The sequence below is a fragment of the Schistocerca serialis genome, chromosome 2 (assembly GCF_023864345.2).
Source record: "Schistocerca serialis cubense isolate TAMUIC-IGC-003099 chromosome 2, iqSchSeri2.2, whole genome shotgun sequence".
Taxonomy (NCBI): Eukaryota; Metazoa; Arthropoda; class Insecta; order Orthoptera; family Acrididae; genus Schistocerca; species Schistocerca serialis.
The window spans coordinates 774,730,692-774,747,357 of NC_064639.1; the positions used below are offsets into that span (position 1 = coordinate 774,730,692).

At 41.8% G+C, this 16,666-nt stretch overlaps 1 protein-coding gene across 1 annotated transcript in view; it reads right to left on the minus strand.

Annotated features, from left to right (window-relative positions):
- Window positions 1-16,666, minus strand: part of LOC126456398 (uncharacterized) — a 258,254-nt gene that overhangs the window by 148,060 nt on the left and 93,528 nt on the right. The window contains exon 10 of the mRNA XM_050092151.1: window positions 11,330-11,410. Coding sequence (XP_049948108.1) covers window positions 11,330-11,410 — 81 coding nt within the window. The remainder of the gene's footprint in view (window positions 1-11,329; window positions 11,411-16,666) is intronic.

The window sequence follows — 16,666 nt, forward strand, 5'->3', positions numbered from 1 at the left end:
AATTCGTTAGACGCGTTGCCTGTGCCCAGCAAAGAGAAGTGTACATCCCAGTGTGAGGGAAGTGAATGTGGAGTCCAAAGAAATCAGTCCGTTGTGCATCCTGTGAACTCGAAATGGCTCCAATGACAGTGTGGAAAGTCCTGTGACAGAAGCTGTCTACGAAACCATGCAAATTGGAGGACAAAGACAAGCGTTTTGAGTTTTGTTCGTAGTTGCAACAATTGAATGAGTTTAGGGATGGCATTGTTGACTGCTTAATTTTTAGTGATGAAGCCACTATTCACACTAATGTGAAAGTGAAAAGCCATAACTGCCAAATCTGGGGTACAAAGCATCCACACAAATGCATTGAATTTGAGCGTGATTACCCAAAGGTAAACGTTTTTTGTGCCTTGTCACATCGAAAACTGTGCGGGCCACTCTTCTTCACCCAGAACACTGTCACTGGATATTCTTACTTGGCCATGTTGCAGCAATGGCTGATGCCTCACATGCAATTGGACTCTCCTTTCATCTTTCAGCAAGATGGGGCTCCATCCTGTTTTCATCGAGAAGTTTGTGGGTAACTTAACACGGAGCTGCCGCATCGATGGATCAGTAGTGCTACAAAAGGGGACAGCTGTTTCACGAAATGGCCTCCCCGATCACCAGATCTTACTTCGTGTGACTTTTTTTTCTGTGGGGACACATTAAAGATCTGGTGTATGTACTGCCTCTACCACGTGATGTAGCAGAGCTCCGGGAGAGAATACAGGAAGTGAATGCCACAGTCGACGATGCCATGCTGGGACGGGTATGGCAAGAATTCGATTACCATATTGACGTCTGCTGGGTCGCTCATGGTTCGCATATCGAATATTTGTAAAAAAAAAAAAAACTTTCAGAGTTTCTCTTCAAAATGCAATATGTATGACTTCCGTACAATGTTTAGTTCTTGTGCAATAAATAATTGAAAGAGTTCCCGGACTTTATGTACACCCTGTATTTGCTTGACAACTGCTTCTACTCAATGGAATTTTTAAAATGTATATAAGGTAAGTGTGTTGATATGTTTGACTGTAGTTAAGTGTAATCACTGTGCATAAAAAAGAATTAGTGGCAGAAAAGAGTAATGAAAAGACTGTCATAAAAATGGTCAGTAAGTTACTATATTTTTTGTTGTTAATGGGAATTATGAGGGTAAACTAACTCATTCGACATTACACTGAGAGACTACAATTATAATCCACAAATAATTAACCATCAGGGAATGATGCTGATAATGTCGAAAACCACCTATATCTCAACCACTAACAGTTCTTGACATTTTAGGATCTTGCCCAGTTTGTGCCTTGAAAATGCCAAATGCCAAATGCATGTGGAAATATTGGACTTTTGACAAATTTATCCAGCATTTTCGTGTGTTATTAGAGGATAAAACATGGTGAGAGAAGCTTAAGTTATCCTTGGGCAATATGTTGAACATTATAGTCTGAATAATTCAAAGGATACAAAGTCCTATCAAAAAGGCTAGGAAGTTCTCATTATTTGTATGCAACTGATAAGTTGACAAAAACACTTTTTAAGCCACAAGTCTTTACAACTAAGAAATATTATTACTTTGTTCCACAGTCTATGTTGTAATACCATTGTCACTTCTATTTGAGTCTGTTTCCAAACAATCTGATTGTAAATTTACGATGATAGGTTCAAGACTTATATCCATCATCACTTCCCAGTCAAATTATTCTTTCTGAAGCTTTTCAGCATGCCACATAGATTGTGCCCATGCTACTACAGGTGGGATGTTGTCTATTGCCTCATGCACAAGCGATTCAGTGACTTTTACCTTGAATGCCCCCCCCCCCCCCCCGCCCCTCTCCCCCCCACCCCGAACACGTATTATGTGGCCTTATCCTTTGCCCAAATTAATTCCATAGTACTACACTGGCAGCGACACATGGGTAAATGCAAAACTGTGTGATCCCATTCACATGTAAGGAAGTCAAGTTTGTACATTCTGTCATGTGACTTGTACAAATTAACGAGCTGCAGGAGATAGACAAAAGTCTGATATATACTGTGCTTAAAATTGTTATTTTTAAGCCAAAGACAAATATGTGCTTTTCTGGTGTTTATACTTGGTGCTTTCTCTGTAATAGTTGAATTATTACTGGCAATGACCAACTTTGAACCAAGGTATGACAAGAATAGCGAATCACGTCACGAAACTGACAGCATTCATTTCTGAATGCTAGTCACTGCTGTTTTTCTTATATGTAAATACAAGTTTACTCTCAGAAAAAAAACCAGAAGAAGAGTCAGCATGCAGAATAATTATCCGAGAACCTATTCCTATGAAAACTCTGAAACTGCCAGAACCCTCACTCATTTTCCAGCAGATGTTCCTGGAATGATTCTAATTGGCTCATGTTTCATCAAGGTAATACACTGTTGAGTTACTTGCTTCGCTTCAATCTTGAATTTTTATATGGGATGTAGTTCGTACTGCTCCTATGTCACTTCTTTGAACTAAAAACTCTCTTCTCAACATATCAGGAACCAACATCTTTTAAAATTCTTTACATCGATGAAGCACTTACCATTGAAGCTCATTTTCTCCTGCATAACTGAAACACATTTTTGTGATGCTGGGCATTCATCATTCACATGGAGCACTTTAAAACATTGTTGTTAAAACCATCCATTTGTGTTACAGGTTCCGTGCGATATCAATGCTTTCCAGGTGACACTAAACGAACTTTTTTCTATCATTCCTACAGCTCTGACACTGTCGTTTACAATTCTCTTTAAAGTTCTCTTGCCGATACCATATAGCTCTGGAGTCCATTCTTGTGTCTTCAAATGTCAACAGTAGGAGACCTGCTTTCAAAGTCACATTTGAAAAAGTGGTGAATGCAGTAAATAATCCCCCTCGCCTGCTTGTGAAGCACATAACATTTATTACCATCACCTGGCTTTTTTTTAATCACACTTAAACATTTACAGATACACATTTACAGATACACATTCACACCTACACTGCAACAAGAAAAGAAAGAAAACAAAAAAACACTGACAGCTGAACGAATAATTCAGTTCTTGTGAGGTACGGCAACAGTGCAGCATGCAGGAGTGAGATTCTCACTGTCTAGCTGTAACTCACTGCTACCTGCTCAGAAAGAGAATGAACATTAATGGCTGCCAGTGGCTAGTGGAGGGGGATGCGCAGAATGGCTGAAAACTTGGCCCCCTTTCAACATGATGCGTACTTTAGTCCACTACAGACTGAATGAATTCACCCTTACAAAAACGCAAGATTGAACATCAGCAGCAGAAAAATATGAACGAAATTTAATAAATATAGTATACGGAAAACAGAAAAAAATAAATACTTAACTTGCTGCTCCACAGATGTATATCAGCCGAGAGCTGGAGCTTTGTCCTATGCTGCCCCGATGCCAATTATGGATTTCATCATTTTTATTGTCCAACAGGCAACTCTCATGCATGCACCATGCCTTCTGCAGGTCTCCATCCTGTGCCATCTTGCCCTGGTCATTGTACTCGGCTGTGGTACATCTACATCTACATCTACATCCATACTCCGCAAGCCACCTGACGGTGTGTGGCGGAGGGTACCTTGAGTACCTCTATCGGTTCTCCCTTCTATTCCAGTCTCGTATTGTTCGTGGAAAGAAGGATTGTCGGTATGCCTCTGTGTGGGCTCTAATCTCTCTGATTTTATCCTCATGGTCTCTTCGCGAGATATACGTAGGAGGGAGCAATATACTGCTTGACTCTTCGGTGAAGGTATGTTCTCAAAACTTTGACAAAAGCCTGTACCGAGCTACTGAGCGTCTCTCCTGCAGAGTCTTCCACTGGAGTTTATCTATCATCTCCGTAACGCTTTCGCGATTACTAAATGATCCTGTAACGAAGCGCGCTGCTCTCCATTGGATCTTCTCTATATCTTCTATCGACCCTATCTGGTACGGATCCCACACTGCTGAGCAGTATTCAAGCAGTGGGCGAACAAGCGTACTGTAACCTACTTCCTTTGTTTTCGGATTGCATTTCCTTAGGATTCTTCCAATGAATCTCAGTCTGGCATCTGCTTTACCGACGATCAACTTTATATGATCATTCCATTTTAAATCACTCCTAATGCGTACTCCCAGATAATTTATGGAATTAACTGCTTCCAGTTGCTGACCTGCTATTTTGTAGCTAAATGACAAAGGATCTATCTTTCTGTGTATTCGCAGCACATTACACTTGTCTACATTGAGATTCAATTGCCATTCCCTGCACCATGTGTCAATTCGCTGAGATCCTCCTGCATTTCAGTACAATTTTCCATAGTTACAACCTCTCGATACACCACAGCATCATCCGCAAAAAGCCTCAGTGAACTTCCGATGTCATCCACAAGGTCATTTATGTATATTGTGAATAGCAATGGTCCTATGACACACCCCTGCGGCACACCTGAAATCACTCTTACTTCGGAAGACTTCTCTCCATTGAGAATGACATGCTGCGTCCTGTTATCTAGGAACTCCTCAATCCAATCACACAATTGGTCTGATAGTCCATATGCTCTTACTTTGTTCATTAAACGACTGTGGGGAACTGTATCGAACGCCTTGCGGAAGTCAAGAAACACGGCATCTACCTGTGAACCCGTGTCTATGGCCCTCTGAGTCTCGTGGACGAATAGCACGAGCTGGGTTTCACATGACCGTCTTTTTCGAAACCCATGCTGATTCCTACAGAGTAGATTTCTTGTCTCCAGAAAAGTCATTATACTCGAACACAATACGTGTTCCAAAATTCTACAACTGATCGACGTTAGAGATATAGGTCTATAGTTCTGCACATCTGCTCGACGTCCCTTCTTGAAAACGGGGATGACCTGTGCCCTTTTCCAATCCTTTGGAACGCTACGCTCTTCTAGAGACCTACGGTACACCGCTGTAAGAAGGGGGGCAAGTTCCTTCGCGTACTCTGTGTAAAATTGAACTGGTATCCCATCAGGTCCAGAGGCCTTTCCTCTATTGAGCGATTTTAATTGTTTCTCTATCCCTCTGTCGTCTATTTCGATATCTACCATTTTGTCATCTGTGCGACAATCTAGAGAAGGAATTACAGTGCAATCTTCCTCTGCGAAACAACTTTGGAAAAAGACATTTAGTATTTCGGCCTTTAGTCGGTCATCCTCTGTTTCAGTACCATTTTGGTCACAAAGTGTCTGGACATTTTGTTTTGACCCACCTACTGCTTTGACATAAGACCAAAATTTCTTAGGATTTTCTGCCACGTCAGTACATAGAACTTTACTTTCGAATTCATCGAACGCCTCTCGCATAGCCCTCCTCACACTACATTTCGCTTCGCGTAATTTTTGTTTGTCTGCAAGGCTTTGGTTATGTTTATGTTTGCTGTGAAGTTCCCTTTGCTTCCGCAGCAGTTTTCTAACTCGGTTGTTGTACCACGGTGGCTCTTTTCCATCTCTTACGATCTTGCTTGGCACATACTCATCTAACGCATTATGTACGACGGTTTTGAACTTTGTCCACTGATCCTCAACACTATCTGTACTTGAGACAAAACTTTTGTGTTGAGCCAACAGGTACTCTGAAATCTGCTTTTTGTCACTTTTTCTAAACAGAAAAATCTTCCTACCCTTTTTAATATTCCTATTTACAGCTGAAATCATCGATGCCGTAACCGCTTTATGATCACTGATTTCCCGTTCTGCGTTAACTTTTTCAAATAGTTCGGGTCTGTTTGTCACCAGAAGGTCTAATATGTTATCGCCACGAGTCGGTCCTCTGTTTAACTGCTCAAGGTAGTTTTCAGATAAAGCACTTAAAAAAATTTCACTGGATTCTTTGTCCCTGCCACCCGTTATGAACGTCTGAGTCTCCCAGTCTATATCCGGCAAATTAAAATCTCCACCCAGAACTATAACATGGTGGGGAAATCTACTCGAAATATTTTCCAAATTATCCTTCAGGTGCTCAGCCACAACAGCTGCTGAGCCAGGGGGCCTATAGAGACATCCAATTACCATGTCTGAGCCTGCTTTAACCGTGACCTTCACCCAAATCATTTCACATTTCGGATCTCCATCAATTTCCTTCGATACTATTGCACTTCTTATCGCTATAAACACGCCTCCCCCTTCACTGTCCAGCCTGTCTCTGCGGTATACATTCCAATCTGAGTTTAGGATTTCATTACTGTTTACGTCTGGTTTCAGCCAACTTTCTGTCCCTAGTACTATATGGGCGTTGTGACCGTTTATTAATGAGAGCAGTTCTGGGACCTTTCTGTAGACGCTCCTGCAGTTTACTATTAGCACATTAATATTGTTACTCCCTGTTGCATTTTGCCTACTCCTACCTTGCCGCGTCTCAGGAGGCGTCTTGTCGGACCTAGGGAGGGAAGTATCTAACCTAAAAAACCCCCATGTGCATTTCACACGTACTCCGCTACCCTTGTAGCCGCTTCCGGTGTGTAGTGCACGCCTGACCTATTCAGGGGGACCCTACATTTCTCCACCCGATAGCGGAGGTTGAGAAATTTGCACCCCAGATCTTCGCAGAATCGTCTGAGCCTCTGGTTTAAGCCTTCCACTCGGCTCCAAACCAGAGGACCGCGATCGGTTGTGGGAACGATACTACAAATAGTTAGCTCTGATTTCACCCCGCGAGCGAGGCTTTCCGCCTTCACCAATTCCGCCAACCGCCTGTACGAACTGAGGATGACCTCTGAACCCAGGCGCCAGGAGTCATTGGTGCCGACATGAGCAACAATTTGCAGTTGGGAGCACCCAGTGCTCTCTATCGCCGCCGGTAGGGCCTCCTCCACATCTCAGATGAGACCCCCCGGCAAGCAGACAGAGTGAACACTGGCCTTCTTCCCCGACCTTCCCGCTATTTCCCTAAGGGGATCCATCACCCGCCTAACGTTGGAGCTCCCAATAACTAATAAACCCCTCCCCCCGTGTGCCTGTTCGGACCTTGCTGAAGGAGCAGCCACATGTCCACTCACAGGCAGAGCGGGCGATGCCACACGGCCAGCCTCCACATTGACCCTCCGCCTCGTGCGCCGCGAACGCCGCTGAACCCGCCACTCCCCTTGGGGAGAGGGTGGCCCAGTACACGCGAAGATGTCTCGACAGCAGGGACAGTGGGTGAAGCATGTAACACCTGGGGTGTACCTTGCGACGCACCAGACTCCCCACTGCCACTACACTCCGAGGCAGCAGCCTGAAGACACGCTCAGCTGTTCGCGAACAGTGGCCAGCTCCTCCTGCGTCCGTACACAGCAGTCACACATCCTATCCATCCTAAGGAATCAAATTTACTGAAGAGAGTTAATCAACCTTTAACTAGACTGCTAATTCACTAAAGGCGGCTGTTTATTCACTAAACTGTGGTTGCTAGGCACTTCTTGTAGAAAACAATGAAAATAGCACTACCTGTCTCTGGACTGTATTGAAAACAAACACTAGCACTACTGGCACTATGGTTGACTAAAGGGACTCTCTGACTGTGTTCAAAACAAACACGAAATCTATGGAACTATTAATAGCACTCGACAATTAAAGCTTCCTAAAAGCAAATACACACAGAAGAAGAAATGACAAGTAAGAAAAATACAGTTAATACTTAAATTAAGGTAGCTCGCTGCACAGCAGACGTGAAGCAGACGGCAGTTACGACGACACTGACTCTACTGGCACTATGGCTGACTAAAGCTACCTCCCAGGCATCCAACATTCCACCAATGGGCCGCCAGCTGGTTTTCACTGCACTTTTGGTACTGCCCTCACGGAAGTTTCATTGCAAACCTCAACCCCAACTCTGCTGCTGTCTTCAGTGTCTAGGCCATCTTTCACAATGTTGACCTGGCACTTCCTCCTCCATTCTGTCTGTCTCCACCCTTGAGGGGTCCTATACTCTTTACAATTGCGTCACCATAAATGGAGGTGGGACCTATCACCATGCGGCTAGCGCCTTCGATACTACTACCCTCCATACAGCCATGAACCACCAGTGGCTAACTTCCTTGCCTACTAGCTACACAGATTCTGACAAGAACAGGTAAACAATCGATGTATATATAACTAGATGTCTAGATAGTTTTCCGTATATATAACTAGATGTCTAGATAGTTTTCCTCCAAGTCTCTAGCGGTCACCGTGCTTCATGGTGGCGCACGCTTTGTCACAAGAGTCGCTGCCAGTATTGGCACTACACTACTGCTGCCAGTCATGTGCCCCCAAGTGCTGATCCCTGTAACTTCCCGCAATCTACATAGGTCATGGCTCAACCAATCTGTGCAGTTACTGTGGCAAAGCTCCAACCATCTGGAGTCCCTCAATAGGGAACTCTCTTCATCGAGCACATCAGAAGCGCCACCTTGATCTGTCATTCATTACTTTCAGAGGCTCACCCGACTGACGCTGGGCTTCCCCAGATTCAGTACCTCATGGCCATTGCAGCTACCACTGCAGCCCATGTCACAACGGATTAGCCACCGATATCGTCTCTAAGTACTCAGTCTCACAAGATATCGCCTCCAACCACTCCAAGGACATTCCATTGTACAGTGACAGGCTAAGTTGGCACCAAGCTGCACACCTAAGAACTGCAGTTTTGTTATTCATAGTACATCAATTAGGCATCAAGAGACTATTGTTCTGTTTGTTCACTGACTTAATAAATTTCTATTGTTCCGAGTAACTGGGCTCATATATAGTAGCGTGCACCTTCACACTCTAATACTTCAGAATGAGCTTCCTCTATCTGAAACACTGATGATTTTGCTTAGAATTTTACAGCACATTTTATAATGTAATTTAACTCTTGTCACCTTCCTTGTCCACTGAAGACAAGCAGAACTTCTCTCAGTTTTGCATGATATTCTGATTCCACTGGTTAATTTCCTTGAAAAACATTTTCAAAGTAACCTATGTTACAGAATACGTTGTATTTTCATTAACACCAGAGGTTGTGTGCACATCTCTCCAGTGTGTATTTTGTGAACTGTTTCTGAATTCCCCAATTCATTTTTCATTTATTACCCTTATAGCTCTCCAGTTCTTTGTATTTATATCATGTACTCTGATACTGACATCAACAGTTCACCATCATGGTCCAAGATGACATTATATATGGGAATCACTTTGGTGTTCTCATTGTTGTTGTTGCTGTGGTCTTCAGTCCAGAGACTGGTTTGATGCAGCTCTCCATGCTACTCTATCCCATACAAGCCTCTTCATCTTCGAATAACTACTGCAACCTACATCCTTCTGAATCTGCTTAGTGTACTCATCCCTTGGTCTCCCTCTATGATTCTTAGCCTCCACACTTCCCTCAAATACTAAATTGATCTCTTGATGCCTCAGAACATGTACTAACAACCGATTCCTTCTACCAATCAAGTTGTACCACAAATTCCTTTTCTCCCCAATTCCAATCAGTACCTCCTCACTAGTCATGTGATCTACCCATTAATCTTCAGCATTCTTCTTCATTCTGTTTATCGACCATGTTTCACTTCCGTAATGGCTACACTCCCTACAAATACTTTCAGAAAAGACTTCCCGACACTTAAATCTATACTTGATGTTAACAAATTCCTCGTCTTTAGTAATGCTTTAAGTATCTCATTTCCTTATCCAATTCCCTCAGCATCACCTGATTTAACTCAAATACATTCCATTATCCTTGATTCACTTTTGTTGACGTTCGTCTTATATCTTCCTCTCAAGACACTGTCCATTCCTTTCAGCTGCTCTAGGTTCTTTGCTGTCTCTGATAGAATTACAACGTCATCGGCAAATCTCAAAGTTTTTATTTCTTCTCCACGGATTTTAATTCCTACTCCAAATTTTTCTTTTGTTTCCTTTACTGCTTGCTCAGTATACAGATTGAATAACATCGGGGCTAAGCTACAAACCTGTCTCACTCCCTTCCCAACCACTGCTTCCTTACACGCCCCTCAACTCTTATAACTGCCACCTGGTTTCTGTACAAATTGTGAATAGCCTTTCACTCCCTGGATTTTACACCTACCACCTTCAGAATTTTAAAGAGAGTATTCCAGTCAACATTGTCAAAAGCTTTTTGTAGTCTACAAATGCTAGAAATGTAGGTTTGCCATTCCTTAACCTATCTACAAAGGTAAGTTGTGGGGTCATTATTGCCTCGCATGTTCAAACATTTCTCAGGAATCCGAACAGATCTTCCCCGAGGTCGGCTTCTACTAGTTTTTCCATTCATTTGTAAAAAATTCGTGTTATTATTTTGTAGCCATGATTTATTAAACTGATAGTTCGTTAATTTTGACACCTGTTACCGGCTGCTTTCTTTGGGATTGGAATTATTATATTCTTGTTTAAGTCTGAAGGTATTTCACCTGTTTCATACATCTTGCTCGCCAGATGGAAGAGTTGTGTCATGGCTGTCTCTCCCAAGGCTATCAGTAGCTCTAATGGAATGTTGTCTAATCCCAGGGCCTTGTTTATACTTAGGTCTTTAAGACAACCGTTCTTATGGTGCTATTACACTGTCAGAATGACACAAAAATTGTACCTGGTAATGAGAATTGTAAACTATTTTTCTTTGTTCCTAGACTGAAAATATATACATAATGAAATAAGATTATTGCCACTTTTTAAGAAACACTATGTCAAAAATTATATACATCGGAGAACACTCCATAGAGTACCAGTTAATGTTGTTCTGATCATTTGAAGCACAACAAAACTAATGGTCTGACCTGCCTGTAGCTGACCCCAGAGCTGTTAATTTTGCCTGATGTAAGGACTAATTTCTGACCAGTGGTCACTCAACATATTTTTGTAATTTTTCTCACTTTCATGGTGGACTGATGCTCTGTAGCTTGTCTTTCTTTCTTTCTTTATGATAACATTGTTTCTCTAATTTAAATTACAAATAACATTCCACAGCTCTAGCAAGCATTATTTATCTGTACAGCCATGATAAACATATTTACCGCAGTCATATGCAAGCAATTCACGAATTAACTGTCTCAGAAATACTGTCAGTCTTTGTCCAAAGCTGTCAATCAAATTTTTTTGGCATTGTTAATCAATTGCCCCTTGGCAATTATGTGTGAAGAAAAAGCTATGGCTAACCACCCACATCTACATAACATACTTATGAGATGTGCACAGTCAATGTCGAATACAATAGGTAGTGATAATAATCTTACCCAACTGAGTATTCAATAGTGAATTATCAAGGCAGTTTAATTACAGTGACAAAAAAATGAGAAACTGTTATTTAATTTCACTTATGGTACTCACCCATGAATTGCTCACATTTGCAGACTCTTCTAATATTGAGGCAACTTTTAATTCCAATTCAGACTTAATTTCGTTCAAAATCTGGTCAAATAAACACACATAATGAACTGGACATACTGCCATAGGGAATGGTTACAACTAATACAACTAACAATAAATGTAATGCAAAGACACTACATTATCACCCTTAAAGTCCACACCATGCAAAAATTATCAAATAACAATAAACGAAAAATTACACAGAAGAACACACACACAAACAAACTTCAGTTTGTCAAGGAACCAAATAAAAAACCAATTAAAGATGCATAAATAGTTTTATACAGTGGCCCATCTTTATTAGCAGATTACCTAAAAGCAATCTTTGTAAAAAGGTGTGTGTGTGTGTGTGTGTGTGTGTGTGTGTGTGTGTGTGTGTGTGTGTGTGTCTGGGCACGTATGCATGCGCACACACACATGCACATGTATTTTTAAATATCACAAGAAGCTTCCAGGAGGAAACGATTGGGATATTATAAGTAGTGAAACAGAAGTAGATTCTCTAAACCACCACACAACTTAGCAAGCAACAGAAGACTGGAAGGACAACAGCATGTTAACCTCAGTTATTAGTGAAAAATAATGAATTTAACTTAACTGGTTACAGATATAATTTGTTAAAATTGGTTTCCAAAATTACAGGAAAACATTGTAAGATCATATTAATTGTCAATGAAATTAGTTTATGCTAAAACTACTCGCCTAAAGGAGATTACAAAATTTATTAGCTCACTAAAAGTAATAATTGTACTGGCTATGAAGGTTTTCTACTAAACTATTAAAATTTTGCATTGACTTGAAAGGGTTCGATCATTTTCCCACCACTGTCCTTGCTTTATGTTAATGATCTGCCATTTTATTTTAATCTGGAGGCAGTCATAGTCATTTCCAAATATATTCTTTGATGTGAATTCCTTGACATCAGATGTTTTAGACCAACTTCTCAATAGGCAAATATGAAAATTTGTGCCAGATCATGACTCGAACCTGTCTAGATCACTGACTGTATCACCCACAGAACATCCCCACACCGTGACCAACCCTCCACCATTCGCGTGACACACTGACTCTTCTTCATACATTCTACATGAAGTCGAAGAACAAACATTTTATAATGGTTTCCAAACACTACAAACTTAGGTTCTTCTGGGAATAACACCTTGGACCATTGCTTCGTGCTCAAATTTTTATGTTCCTGTGCCTATTCAATCTTTCCACGTTATTTCGTTGGTGTAATAAAGCTTTTTGGTCACTATACACATCTTTAAACCTTATTCATGAAGAAGGCGTTGCACTGTCGTGAGAGAGATTGCAGCTGCTCATATACTATTTAATTTCTTATGAATTTCAGGTGTAGTACAAGTCCTCTAATGTCTGTACACATATGTACTGACCTTTCCTGTATGATGTTACTCAGGGCCTTCAAGATTGTAAAACACTTACATTAGCACCAATTGGCTTGAACTGTTGCAATGTATACACCACTGTAGATTGGGCTATGCCACTTTCGTTGCTACTGTTCTACTAGAACAGCTGTCCTAATGCAGAGCTATATTTACGGCAGATTTTTCAATAGAAGTCTCCTGATTCTGTCCCATTAGACAGTAACACAGTACGAACATGACCACATATACAAACACAGTGCTAGATGCACACAAGGTAACTGTAAACCAATGCAAACTGATTGCTACACAGACAGCTGAAGGAATGAGGCCAATTTGAATGGAACCGTCTTAAGTAAAGGCACGTCAGTGTTACTGTGGATACTCATCAGCACCCCTCTATGTGAACAACCAGTCAAATACACAACAGAGGCACATTGTCTTTACATGTTTAAACTTGTTTTATTTTCAGAGTGGGGTATGACAGAATTTTCAAAATGAAATCACTGATTTAACAAGAAATCTATAGTTGTGACAGGCCATCGTAAATTTTTGACTCCTAGTGTCCGTGTGGAGTTCAGACACCTACGGTACATCTCTCAGTTATCTCTTTAACCAGCTGGGAGTATTAATCACTGCCTCACAATATATCTAATCACTTATGAAATTTGTTACCAACACTCCATCTAAGTTTAAAAGTAACAGAAATTTTCACAAATACAAAATGAATGAAAAATGATCTCCATTACTGTTTACTGACTAGCTTTGGCACAAAATGGAGTGAAAATGCAGCTGAAAGACTCTTTGAAAATCTACATGGAAATAAAATGTCTGGCAGATAGGGGAAGTGTTCTCAAATGAACATTAAAAATGTTTAGCTGTAACAGCTCCTTCTATATCATAGATGAATGCTTGAATGGAGAACATTAGCCATAAAAGTATACTCAAATGGCCAGGAGGTAGTCATATAAATATAATTTTTTACATATTTTTTATGCAAGTTTTTTATGTATGTTTTCTGTGTTTTATTCTGGTGATATGTTCCACATCACAACACATTATGTGAATATGATCTAAAGTGTAAAGAACTAAGCAACTAACATCAGCTATATTTGTAATCAATCAATGACTAGGCATATTTCCTGACAGACGTAAATGTTATCAGTTATATGTATCTTCGAGGGTTGTCCAAAAAGTAATGCACCACTTTTTTTTTTCTTCAACAGTTCTTTATTGAACATAATGAGAATTACACACATGAAGAATGTCGTTTTATCTACACACCCTATTTTTCAACGTAATCTCCATCCCGTCCTATGGCCTTCCTCCAATGTAAAACAAGGGTGTGCATACCCTGTTGGTAACGATACTTGTCTTGGTGGTGGAGACAGTGTTTAACTTTGTGAATCACCTCATCATTGTCCTCAAAATGTCTTTGATGAATGGCAACCTTTAATGGCCCAAACAAGTGGAAGTCTGAGGGGGTTAAGTCAGGGCTGCAGGGTGGATGGGATAACACTGTCCAACCCTGTTTTGTGGTGTGTTCAGTAATCCTCAGACTTGTGTGGGGCAGCATGTTGCAGCAAAACATCTCCTGAGTTGTGATGCCAAAGTCGCCAGAAGTGTGTCTTGAGTTTTATTAATGTGTTAACATACGCTTCTGAATTAATAGTACCACCTCTTGGCATCACATCAATGAGAATCACACCTTCACAGTCCCAGAATGCGGTGATCATGACCTTATTGAGAGAAGCAGTTGCTTTGAATTTTTTTCTTCTGTGCGAAATGGGGATGGCACCATTCCATTGACTGACTTTTTTTTTTTTCGGGCTCAAAATGGTGAACCCAGGTTTCATCACATGTCACATCCGGAACAAGAAGGCCTCCCCCCTCGGCTTCAAGACATTGCAACAAATCAAGACGAATGTTTTTTCTGTGCAATTTGTGATCTATCGTTAGATACCGCAGGACCCATCTTGCACACACTTTTGAATATCCAAGAGTGTGGATAATTCCATCCACACTTCCTTTGTTGATTGATGCAGCACCAAATGCTAAGTTGTAATGCATCTGTCCTCGCGAATGACATCATCAGCTTGCTGCAACATATCAGGTGTGACAGCCGTGGATGGTCTCCCTGACCAGGGCAAATCGTGAAGCTCCACCAAACAGGCTTCTGATGACCTTACCCTCCATGCCCAGTGACTGACTATACTTCTGTTGACAACAGATGCTCCATAGAATTTGCACAAGCATTTGTGAATATTCCCCAAAGTTTCTTTCTCTGCAGTGAGGAATTCAATGACGGCACATTGCTTGCAAAGTACATCACTTACAGACGGAATTTTGAAACTGTCCTGCAGCTACACTATCTGTCGGAAGTGACAAAAACTTGGTGCGCTCACTCAGGAGACTTCAAATAATACGTATTCAATGTTTTGCATTGTAGCATTGTTTTCAGCTGAGACAACCCTTGAATAATAATGGAGGTAGTCAAACCATGATATATTTGTGTAATACAAGTAATATATAAATGTATATATAATGTATAACAGATGAACATTGTCAGAAAAAAAATCTTGTAAAGTTCTTGACCAGTTTACTCTAAATTTTTAAAGCACACATTATTAAACACTCATGTGGACATAGGCCATGTAATTTTTTTTTAATAACACTGTACAGATTTTCTCCTAAAACCTACTGTGAGATAGAAAATGCTCAGCTTTGTTCTGCTGTGAATATGTGCAGTTTAGTTTTCTTCCATGCAGTCGGTTTTCACAGGAAACAGAAAAGTTGTATTTGCGGCTTATCGGCTTATGATTAGAGTCCTACTAATAAGTCTGAATTTGCAATAACAATAAAAAGGCTCAAGAGGAGTATTTGGACAGAGAAGGGGGGGGGGGGGGGGGGGGAGGAGAGGATGAGTAGGATATTGAGTGGGTGGGAGTAGGAGAGAGAGGGGGAGAGGAAGAGATGGATAGAAAGAGGGAGGACTTTAAGATGGATAGAGAGCAGAAGGAGGGGGGAGGGGAGGGGAGGGGAGGGGAGGGGAGGGGAGTGGGATGAGGATATTGAGAGGGTGGGAGTAGGAGAGAGAGAGGAGGAGAGGAAGAGATGGATAGAAAGAGGGAGGACTTTAAGATGGATAGAGAGGAGGAGGGGTAGGGGGGAGGAGGAGGAGGACCTGGATAGGGAGATGGAGAAGAAAGAGAGGAAGAGGAGGAGGAGGAGGAGGACCTGGATAGGGAGATGGAGAAGAAAGAGAGGAAGAGGAGGAGGAGGAGGAGATGGACACAGAGGAGGAGGAGGAGATGGACAGAGAGAGGGGGGAGGAGGAATGCTGAGAGAGGCAGGAGGAGATGGGGGAGAGGGAGAAGGAGATGGAAAGGGGGAGGGGGGAGGAGGAGGGGGAGGAGGATAGAGAGGAACAAAGGAGGTGATGGACAGAGGGATGGGGAAAGATGAGGAGGTGGATAAAGAGTGGGAGAGGAGAAGAGGGACAAAGAGAGGGGGAGAAGGACATGGACAGACAAAGGCGAGGAGTTGATGGATGGAGAAAGTGGAGGAGTAGATGGGACAGAGAGAGGGGGCGGAGGAGATGGACATAGAGAGGGGAGAGAAGGATATTAAGATGTACATCCAATTGCCATACACTGTGCTGATTTGTCGGTCTGCCATGGTGATCTGAACTCTCACCCTGGGGTGGCAGCCAGTGCGAGCACTCGGAAGCTGCAGCACGTGGACTGAGGCAAGAGAGAGGGTACCTGGCCTGCTTGCAAAGAGGGCAGTTCTGGCTTGTTGACAGGTACAGAGCCTGTGTTGATACACAGTGATAGTGTGCGCATTGTGGACCCTCACTTCGAAGCCTCAAGGTGCATTTACAACTTTGAGACTGTCCGTGCACACTAGGCATGTG